The sequence below is a fragment of the Diplotaxodon limnothrissa genome, linkage group LG18, assembly GCF_057381915.1.
Source record: "Diplotaxodon limnothrissa isolate DT_005_m linkage group LG18, D_limnothrissa_male_GT1.1, whole genome shotgun sequence".
Taxonomy (NCBI): Eukaryota; Metazoa; Chordata; class Actinopteri; order Cichliformes; family Cichlidae; genus Diplotaxodon; species Diplotaxodon limnothrissa.
Window position 1 is genome coordinate 26,388,220 of NC_140613.1, and position 11,394 is coordinate 26,399,613.

The 11,394-nt window shown below is 35.9% G+C and overlaps 1 protein-coding gene across 2 annotated transcripts; it reads left to right on the top strand.

The window, feature by feature from the left end:
* Nucleotides 1-2,005: 2,005 nt before the first annotated feature.
* LOC146613816 (uncharacterized) lies at nucleotides 2,006-9,248 on the top strand. Of its 2 annotated transcripts, none has more exons than XM_085378233.1 (11): nucleotides 2,006-2,313; nucleotides 2,929-3,156; nucleotides 3,392-3,545; nucleotides 3,745-3,817; nucleotides 4,064-4,406; nucleotides 4,890-4,985; nucleotides 5,512-5,822; nucleotides 6,937-7,118; nucleotides 7,518-7,687; nucleotides 8,291-8,505; nucleotides 9,016-9,248. In XM_085378233.1, the coding sequence occupies exons 1-11, from the start codon at nucleotides 2,006-2,008 to the stop codon at nucleotides 9,246-9,248; spliced, it is 2,313 nt and encodes a 770-aa protein (XP_085234359.1). The 2 variants fall into 2 exon arrangements, with proteins under 2 accessions (XP_085234359.1, XP_085234360.1); XM_085378234.1 differs by having other exon boundaries at nucleotides 4,091-4,406.
* Nucleotides 9,249-11,394: the final 2,146 nt, after the last annotated feature.

The following is an 11,394-nucleotide window of genomic DNA, read 5'->3' on the forward strand; positions in this document are numbered from 1 at the left end:
ATAGTGCCCTGCAGACTGTTCACAAAGCTGAGGGATCTGGGACTTAACAGCCGTCTGTGTGCATGGGTGTTGGACTTCCTCACTGGCAGAACTCAGGTGGTGAGGGTGGGCAGGTGCTTCTCCAACAGCATCACCATCAACACAGGAGCACCTCAGGGATGTGTCCTCTCGCCACTGCTCTACTCCCTCTACACTTCAGACTGTGTGGCCACCCATGGCTCCAACACCATTGTGAAGTTTGCTGACGACACAGTGGTGTTGGGTGCCATCTCCAACAACGATGAGGCGGCCTACATGGATGAAGTGAAGAATCTGGCATCGTGGTGCCAGGACAACCACCTCCAGCTGAACGTCAGCAAGACCAAGGAGCTGGTGGTGGACTTCAGAAGGGGTCAGCACAGAGACTACAAGCCCATTATCATCAATGGAGCTCCAGTGGAGAGGGTGCAGTCCTTCAAGTATCTTGGTGTCCACATCTCCTCAGACCTGACATGGGCTGCCCACATTCAGGTCCAGACCAAAAAGGCTAGGCAGCGCCTGTATCACCTACGACAACTGAGGAAGTTCAGGGTCTCTCCAAAGATCCTCAGGATTTTCTATACAGGCGCTGTGGAGAGCATCCTCACACAGAACATGACATCGTGGTTCGGGAACAGCTGTGTGAAGGACCAAAAAGCTCTCCAGAGAGTGATCCGTACAGCAGAACGCTGCTGCAGGATTGCTCTCCCCCCGCTTCAGGACACCTACACCAGGAGATGCCGGACTAGAGCAGCGCAGATACTGAAGGACCCGTCCCATCCTGGCAACAAACTGTTCCAACTTCTGCAATCTGGTAGAAGGTTCCGCATCTTCCGGGCAAGGACAGAGAGACTCAAGAGGAGCTTCTATCCCCAAGTCATCCGTGCCCTAAACACACACACCCGCCCTCTCACATCATCTATAATTGACTGAGTCAGGCACAATGTACATTTCAATTCCTTTAATTTTAAATATGTTTATATTGTCTATCCTGTAAAATAGTCAGATGTCTATTCATATTAATGTACAGAATTCACCTGCTTGCTGCTACTACTGCACATTCACCCAGTGTATATACTATATGTATATGTATGTATATATATATATATATATATATATATATATATATATATATATATATATATATATATATATATATATTATGGAATGCCCTTTAGGAAAATATTATATATATTCCAACCAAAGTCTGAATATATAGAATGAAACTTGAATATATAGAATGATCTTCTGAATATATGAAATGAAACTTGAATATATAGAATGAAACTTGAATATATAGAATGAAACTTGAATATATAGAACGATCTTCTGAATATATAGAATGAAACTTGAATATATAGAATGAAACTTGAATATATAGAATGATCTTCTGAATATATAGAATTATCTTTTGAATATATAGAATGAAACTTGAATATATAGAATGAAACTTGAATATATAGAACGATCTTCTGAATATATAGAATGAAACTTGAATATATAGAATGAAACTTGAATATATAGAATGATCTTTTGAATATATAGAATTATCTTTTGAATATATAGAATGAAACTTGAATATATAGAACGATCTTCTGAATATATAGAATGAAACTTGAATATATAGAACGATCTTCTGAATATATAGAATGAAACTTGAATATATAGAATGAAACTTGAATATATAGAATGATCTTCTGAATATATAGAATGAAACTTGAATATATAGAATGAAACTTGAATATATAGAATGAAACTTGAATATATAGAATGATCTTCTGAATATATGAAATGAAGCTTGAATATATAGAATGATCTTCTGAATATATGAAATGAAACTTGAATATATAGAATGATCTTCTGAATATATAGAATGAAACTTGAATATATAGAATGATCTTCTGAATATATAGAATGAAGCTTGACGTCACGGAGGCGCTTGCGCCATCTAGTGTTTTCCTTGTTTGTACCTGCGAGGAATGGCACTATGAGCCAGTCCGCACGGAATTTTGTGGCTCAAATTCTAAGTAATGAGGAGCTAATTAACACCTTGGCAAATGCATGTTCTGGCCAACCTAATATTTGTACTAGTGTACCGCATCGTACTACTGATGAAGAAATTTATTCACTTTTTCATCGTGGAAGACCAAATGCAGTGAACCTCTCCGGTCAGATAACCCCTGGCTATCCAGCTAACGTTATGGAGAACGTGCCTTCCACATCACAGGAGTGCCCCACAACAGGTCCCATCTACAATCTTAGACCTTTTACTCGAAAGGGCCCAAGGCAGAAGAGGTAAGAACAGAACTAAATGCACTGAAATTACTAGTGGAAGGTTAGTAATAGCCCGTAGGTTTCAATTGCTCGACGAAGCTAAGTAAACAAAAATATCACAAAAAAACAAAACAAAAAAACTGTGCGATAGACTGACAGCGTGTGGACGTGGAGACTAAACTGTGCACAACAGTTAATTTGTTTAATTGTGGAAACATTTCTATAATATTTCACGTCCCGTAAGCTTAATCTGCAAACATTGTGTAAAAGCAAAGCACATCAGTTGTTACAATACATAGTTGTTGGCAGTATATAATTTAATGAAACCTTTTTTAAAGCAACAAAAAGTACTCCGTGAATTGAAGACATTTGTTTATGTGATTGTTAAGTTTCTCCACCCATCCATCCCACTATCTTCCATCATCTATCCATCCATTCATCCATCCATTCTCTTCCACTTATCCAATTCAGGATTCCAAGAGCCTATCCTAGCTACCATGGGGCTAGAGGGTGTTTATTAATGCAGATTAGACATGTGTACAGCATGGTGTATTTTTTTAATTAAATGTACTTCATTGATCAGAGAAGTGTAATATAACATGCAGAAATGTTTAATTTGCCTTTATCCTCCATTAGGTTTCCAGCACAACTAAGCAGGTCACATTCTGTGGCTCAGTCTTTCACCAAAGAAGTGATTCTCTTGCCAGACCATCTAACTACACATGTGCCAAGGCGTAACAAAAAAGCTTGGCTTTTTGAAAATGGACATATAAAATCTGCACTGGAGTTTAGCTGTGACTGGGACTCAGACAAAGTAATGCAGGCAATAAGGACTGCCTTCCAGCCAGTTGTTGAAGGATGCAGGTAAGCATTAGATCCTTTTTTATAAAAAAAAAAATATTTTTTGTTACTTAGATTATTATACTATTAAAGGTCAACTTTGGGTATTTCCAAAAAGGATCTGGGAGCACCGATCAGATGACTGGATTGATATCTTTTAGAGTTAACAAAAATTAAGCCTTTTAATGTATTGTATTGTATTGTAGTCTGTTAGCCATAACAAAAATTTCATATACAATATGTTTTCTTCCTCCCCTAGGCTACAGATTTTGCTGGCATGCCACACCAAACTAGTTGAGCCATCACTCACTTCCAAACAGACTTTGAATGGAGACCTTGTGAAAAAACTGTTTCATCAGAAGTCAATTTATGTCAGACCTGACAAGGTCATCTTATGTGAGGACAATGAATCAGTAAGTAATCCTGATCATTTCAGCAAATGTATGTATTTTCATAAAATGAGAGTGAAAAAGGCAAAGATGGATTTTAAACTCCCTTAAACATTGTCACTTGTATTATGTTTTAATACATAATACATAAACATATTACTAATATTTATTATGACATTTTGTTGTCAGTATAATGAAATGTATTATCTGTTTTAATTTACAGACATATTCTGATGGAGAGAGTAGCCATACAAGCAGGCAGGATTTCACAGAAACGTTGAATTCTGACAAATGCGGTAAATATTCCTATCTAAAAGTCGCTCCAAATAAACTGTAAATTAAGTTGGTTCAGTGTCTGTTACTTAGTCATCTTAGGCATTGTGTCTTTAGCTAAGTGTCAAGTCTTTGTTAAAATCATATTTAAATTTAGTTTAATATTTTGAGCAGGAAGAAATGTACCCCTAAATACATGAAAAGCAAAAGCTATAAATGTGATTAGATGTTATTCAAAAGTTAAACTCCTGTTCTTTGTGTTCTCACAGTTGAAATTTCTAAAGAAGTTCCCTCAGCCATTCCCATTGTTAACGCACAGTCCATGTCTGTTGATGATGAGGTCATCTGGTGCGTTGCTACCCAAGATGTTTGTACTGTTGAATCTTCCATCTCTGCTGACACCCTCACAATGTCCACCAATCCTGCTGTCGTTGCTACTGATGAGGATGAGCCTTACTCCAGTGGAACATCTGCCTTTGTCAGTTACAACACACCTGGCTTATCAGTGGGTTCTTCTGCCAGTGTTACTGGTGACACACGTGTCTTCTCTAGTAACACCTCCAGTGTGTCCAATGGACCTACCCAGCCAAGTTTATCCAGCACATCCTACAGGTATGTGTTTTGTACATGTTTGTATCTTTTAATCTTTTGAGCTATATTGTGCAAAAGTCATGACCCACCCCTGCTTTCTTTGTATTTTGCTGGAAAAATAGGAAAGAAGCGCAGTGATTTACTGAAGTCTACAAAATTCTGTCTACAAACAGACATGGAAGCGCAGTATATTAGAGTAGAAAAAAACTTGTAGAATTTTAATGAGCTTAAAATTCAAAATGTGATATGAGCTACTTTAGTCTTCAACATAGCTTGAACTCTCTTAACCAAGCTTTCTTGATGGTGATGTCTTCTTTTTATTGAATTTCTTTAAGCATGGTTCAGGAATAGTTTTCCAGGCTTTTTGTTCTGTTCTCTGTCAAGATGATCCCACACAACTTTAATAATGCTGAGGCCAATCTATGTATTGTGATAATGTAATTCTGTCAACATCATTTATATGTAATTTAACTAAATAATTTACAAAACATTCTGGCTTTGCAGTACATATCTTGGCCTGTTTGAGGAAGAATACCTGTCAGATGACCCCGACCTCCAAGAAGCCATTTCAAGGTCTTTAGACTCAAGTGCAAGTGAAAGGTCAGTACAACACAAACTTTTACATGTTGAAAGGTCAACATATTAACCATTATTTTATGTTTGTTGCGGAAAAGGAGTCATCTACTGTCTAGTTTTGGATCAGTTTGAATAAGCAAACTACGAACTGCAACCTGTGATTTCTGTTGTCATTTGAAGATTACCAAGGCTATCAGATTACTTATATTTTACTTGATATATGTTTTGGTTTATTTTTACTTTTTTGAATGGAGGTTGGTTGTCAGTGTTGGATCTTGTTGTTTTTCTTGTTCTGCTTGTATTTATATAGTGTATTTATACTATTTATAAATACTAGTGTATTTATGACAAGATAAAAATGTAAACTTAGTTTAACTTAAACTTAATCTTTTTTCCATTATCACAAACATTCTTGATTTGTATCTCTTTTTTGTTAAATATCAATTACAGTCTTAAGAATGGTACATCATTATTCTGTTGGTGGGTTATTGCCATTGAGACTAGTATATTTCTTTACTGTTTTTTTTTTTTGTGTGTGTGTATGTTTCAGTGACGTCCAGAGCTTAGAGAGAATCTTGGAGCAGATTGTTACTAGAGTAAATAATGACAGCACTGTACGCTTCAACATCATAAGGCGAAATGTGTGGGATGGAGCATCCAGAGCCATGGGCAGATCCAATTTTTCACCAGAGAAAAAAATAGATGTGAAGTTTACTGATGACTATGGAATATCTGAGGGTGCTGTTGACAATGGAGGACCTACTCGGGAGTTCTTCCGACTTTGCCTCTGTGAAGTCAAGGACAAACTTGGCATCTTTGAAGGTCCACCCAATGCTAAAGTTCTTACGTGCAATTCTAAAGGTACTTATGATTTAATTAATTGTTGCCATTTGATTTATTTTACATCAATACATTATACATCAATTGGTTTGTGATTACATGTACAAGTTTAGTATCTCATACAGTTAACTAAACACATTTTTTTGGCAATGACAGAATTTTTGTACCACCACAGAGGATTTTAAAAAATTAAACCTAGATTGACTGAAGGGAAGATTGTCTGCTTTAGTTGAAAGGTTTGAAACAGTACTACATATTTAGAAATTCTGGTCATTTTTATACATGCTCTCTCATTTCTCAAAAGTAATTATTCAAATGACTGATATGGTGTAATTCAACAATCAAGAGATGCACTTATGAATGGAAACACAGATGTTTTACAACAAGGTGCAATAGTAAATAACTGGAAGGACATCTAAAAGAACTATGCTATACTACTATGAAGATATGGACAGATGACACCAAGATTAACCAAAATGATGGAAGGAGAAAAGCATAGTAAAGAAAAGAATAGCTTAAGTCACACATGGTGGAAGCAGTGTTATGACACGGGCATGAGTAGCTGCCATAGAACCAAGCCACTACTGTTGTCAATGATAGCACTGGTGATTTGTGAAGTGTAAAGGGCAATCTGTTCAGATTCAGCCAAATGCAAATGCTAAATTGATTGGACAGTGTAAATTGATAATAACCCAAAGCATAACAAGCCAGCTCAGTTACCTGATCTGACTGTAAGGCTGTAAAGAATTGTAAAGAATTTTAATCCTTGTATTAAAAATAATACATAAAATGGTGTTAGCTTTCAATCACTTGTCTAAAGCAACCATCTTTAAAGATGGTGGATAATGTATAAAATTGACTGTAATTCCTAATCAGCTGGTGCCATTTTTTAATAAAATACCTCGAAGGAATTGCACTTTAGTATCATCTTGATTGTTTGGTATTAAAATCCAAGGTGGTGGTGCACAGCAAAATTAAGATGATTTTGTTATTATCCAAACTATTATGGGTGCAACTGTATGGGCAATATTTTTTTCAGAAATAATATTTGGTAACTTGTACTATAAAAAATGCCACAGTAACAAAAATAATGATGCAAGCTTTTGAGATGATGTTTTATTTTATTTGTTAACAGCAATGAAAGATAATGGATACTACTATGCTGGCCAGATCATGGCAATGTCAATTGCCCACGGGGGACAGAGTCCATGTTTCTTGTCTGAACTCTTCTATGAGTGTCTTCAAAAGGGTCCAGACAATGTAAAAGTCAGCACTGATCATATTACTGATGAGGAAACAAGGTCACAAGTGCAGTCGGTGAGCATATTTTCCTTTGGTTCTTTCAATTTCATTGTAGGTCTTTTTTTGCTTGTCCAACATTTTTACTAACACTTCCCTAATTTTTCTTGCCCGAGTCCTGCACCTTTCTAGTAAAAGATCAAACATTTTAATGGCTACAAGAAGGAAGAACTAAAAATGTGTGTGGCAGGTTATGGTTCTGTTGGTTACTGCCCAAGAAACTCCAAGTTTCAGTTTTCAGAATTTAATGATTGCACTTGTTTTCCAGCTTAATAACTTATACCTCAGCCTCCTGATCGGTTATGGGGTTTCATAGGGTTAATGTACTAATTAAACACTGAAGCTATTAGTTTTGTATGTTCTACTAAATAGTAGAGTCAAATAATTCATTTTATAATTTCCTCATATTGTTTTTAGATCATACAGGCCGAGAATGATCTACAGCTGCAAGATGCAGTTGCACAGGCAGCCAGCTTGATCAGTCTTGCTGGTCACAATGTTTGCATAACACTTCAAAACAAACAAGAAACTGCTTTGGATCTGGCTCACTGGTATGTCCTTCAACGGACCCGTGCACCTTTTGAAAGGTATGTCTAAACACATACTGTAATGGTAAAAAATTAAGCCTGTCAAACTAAAGTCACTGTGTTGTGAAACGGGTATTACCCTGTTTGGGTGGTACAGGTCTGTAGCGCTCCATGCTAGTACAGTTCATAACAAAACAGATATCTTTCATTCATGAAATTAAAATTCACATAAAACGTATCTGTGCCGATGTAGGCATGTGTTTAAATATGTAAATAAAAATAGATTCAAATTGAGTAGCATTTGGGTTGATTGTAGACTGACAGAAAAGGTATGCCAATGGAACAAGAGACCAGATGTATTTGAAAGCAATTTGTCACTTTTACTCCAATTCATGACAGGTCCCTGTGTATCATATTTCAGCTCAGTTGTTCCATGTATAGGCATTCTTTATCTGTATCTAAGACAGTCTGGCCCTGTAAGGGGAAAAATGTTCTTCACCTCTGATACAGCAGTCCACAGGAAAGTAAAATGTAATTAGTTCAGAAATGTCTCTTGATAAAACCTCAAAACCTCTTGTTATGATACAGGTTCCAAATCCAATCAAATACAAATATAATAATAGTAATATAAAATACAATTTGATTTTGTTTTATTTTGGCTAGGTTCAGAGATGGCTTGAGGTCTCTAGGTGTCCTAGATGCTCTACAGACATACCCTCTTCAGATGAAGTGCCTTTTCGTGAAAGCTGGAATGGCTCTCAGAGCAACTGATATGGAGAATCTATTCCAGATCATTCACTCCGAACGAGGGAGTAATGCATTTCAAGATGAGTGCCGGACCCTGGCTTTCTGGCAAGACTATCTTCAGGAGGCAGAATGTGAGTTTACTACTTGGCACATTGTTTGACCATAAATCAAAATTCTCACTTTTGTGCAGCAGCATCATGAAATTACAGACATAGATGCCATAACAAAAAAGGTAGATAGATAGTACTGATGCAAGTGCTGGGTTTACAAAGAACATTGTATCCAAATGTGATTTCAGTTTGACTTCAGTGTATTAACAGGATAAATAAATAACAGGATAAATAGGAGGATAACTAAATAAATAAATTATTACCAATCCTGTATACTGAGTACAAATAATAGGCTATTGCTGCATCCACGTACATTTAATATGTTGTGGTCTCCACTAACTTCTTTTTTTGACATTGTGGTTTCACTGTATAGCCTAAATAAGCTTCATGTGTGTCTTTCAAATTACAGCTTACTTTTAAAAATATATACATGTTTCACTTTTGATTTAATCTTTTGGTAATTTAATGTATCTGTACATCAGTAGTCTTAGTCAGAATATCATTATGATTTTGTATTTTTCTATCTTATAGTTGAAAATGATGTCTCTTTGGAAGATATTCTTGTTTTCTGCACTGGATGTGACAGCATACCAGCCCTGGGTTTTTCTCCAAAGCCAAGCCTTGAGTTCGTCACTAACTGCAGATTTCCAGTGGCCAATACTTGTGAAAATATCCTTCGTATACCAGTTCATGCAGTGTACACTACTTTCAAATCAGACATGGATTTTGCAATACGGAATTCACCAGGATTTGGAAGAGCATGATGTGTTTTCTTAAGGATTGGTGACATGATGAGGATTTGGCTTTTTTTCTATTTTGCATATGCATTTTTTATTTTCTTGTTTTTGTTAATGTTGTTAACCCCGCATCAGAGTACACCCTGGACAGCAGTAGGACTGTATAGCCTAAATAAGCTTCATGTGTGTCTTTCAAATTACAGCTTAAATACCAGTTCATGCAGTGCACACTACTTTCAAATCAGACATGGATTTGATAAGCCGAAGAGAATGGATAGAATAATTTTGTTTCAGTTTATACATGTGGGGCATTTTTTTGTTTTTTGATTGTAGTTAATTTGTTTTCCTGCTTATATGGCATGTTTTGTCTCTGGTATGACCCATAGTAACATTACATTATTTAGCACCCCTGCAGTGAGCAAAATAATATGCCACAATCTCATTGTTATATAGAATTAAGTTTTCTCAAATGCTTCCTGTGTTCAACTATTCCACATAATGTGAATTTTCAAATGAGATGAGTTAAGCTTTATTTCAGTGTCCCATTTGAACATTTATGCTTTACACAGAACTTTGTATTAATATCATTTAACTTTTAGCTTAACTCACAGGTTTAAAAATGTTTTTGTTAGGTTTTGGTAAAGTTTTGAAAAGTATTACAGTAACCCTACATACTAAAAGGTAGAAAGACAGTATCTCCAACACTGGCAGCAAAGTTGTCTATAAATGTGACAGACATTGGTTAGGTCAAACCTGGTTATGTTACAGGTTGAAATATGAACATTATATCACACTATATGACATTACAATCTTATCAAATTATTATATATTATCAAAGTATTATAAACAATAATAATAATGATAATGATAATAAACATAACCTGGTTTGCAGGGAGTGTTTTAAGGATTTTGTTTGCATATTTTACTATACTACTTGATAACACAGGCTCATTGTAGATTGTTTGGGGTTTTTTTCCTCTTTCATTTTGTTTTTTTAAGACCAGCCCTATTACTGCAGAATATTATTTCCTTCCTATGGGTACTGGAAATACACAAATAAAGTGTTCTGTGTTTCTACTTTTTATGTAATTTGTGTCTTTAAAAAAAAGTTTAAAGAGTTTAAAATGTATAACATATTTTATTTAATGAATGAATCATAATTCCTGTTTATTAACAGATACATTAGTACATCATACAATCATATGTAACATATACTGTAACATTTTGTACTGTGACAAGTATGGTTTGTCATGAAAGAAAAGTGTAGTCTAAACACTTTATTTGTCTACTTTTATGATTTAAATGGCACAAGTGAATATGAAGATAAAACCAGTCTTTTTATCTTACCTTTCTTTTACCTAAATAATAGTCTTGGACCCTTTTCAGTATCATGATATTTCACAATTTTTAGTGTCTGGCACTCAAATAAATTTTTTAATTAACACAAACAAATTTACTAATAACTTAACTGAAGCATGCGGCATGCTGTCAAAAAAACTTCTATCCCATGATTTCCATCGTCACTCAAGGGGTCGATCTGCCTCAAGTCAGCCGTCAACTGCTGGTGATGGTAAGAACGATGTCTGAAGTGCACTTGACTGAGCGGTCTGTGATGCTGAGGAAGTTGCAACATTCCAACAGTCCACAGCTGCAGCGGGGAGTGATTTTCCATTGTCCTTAAGCTGTGATGGTTCCACTGATTTACAAATTCATCCACAGATCTGTTAATTCTTGTAAGATATACATGGTGAAGAGCCCTAATATGAAATGGATCAGTGCTATCTAAAATCCCAACATTTTCCATAAAGAGGAAAAGGTCTTTAAAGTATGCTGACACAACTCTGTTTAGTTCACCCCACAATCTTTCAATTCTTTGATTATGCACACTTCGTCCAACCATAAAGCTTCCTCTGTTTGGCCCTCGATGTTCAATCATAAACCGTGCAATATCAATATTCTCACTGCCAGCATCACCCCTGACACGTTGTGGGAGGCCAAAGAGATCAACGGCACTCTGGAAAAGTTGCATAGCAGTTGATGCTCTGTTATCTGTGCAGCATCTCATGTAGGTAATGCAGCGACTGTAGCCGTCAACTCCTCCATGAAACACAAACCCCCAAGGATTTAACTTATGGTTTGTGTCAATATGCCTGGAATAAGAAGAAATATATTA

Bases quoted from the DNA above. Each gene is read 5' to 3' on its own strand.
- LOC146613816 (XM_085378233.1), top strand. From the start codon at position 2,006: ATGAGCCAGTCCGCACGGAATTTTGTGGCTCAAATTCTAAGTAATGAG. The intron at 3,818-4,063 runs GTAAATATTCCT...GTGTTCTCACAG, and splicing joins GTTGAATTCTGACAAATGCG to TTGAAATTTCTAAAGAAGTT. The intron at 4,407-4,889 runs GTATGTGTTTTG...CTGGCTTTGCAG, and splicing joins TTATCCAGCACATCCTACAG to TACATATCTTGGCCTGTTTG.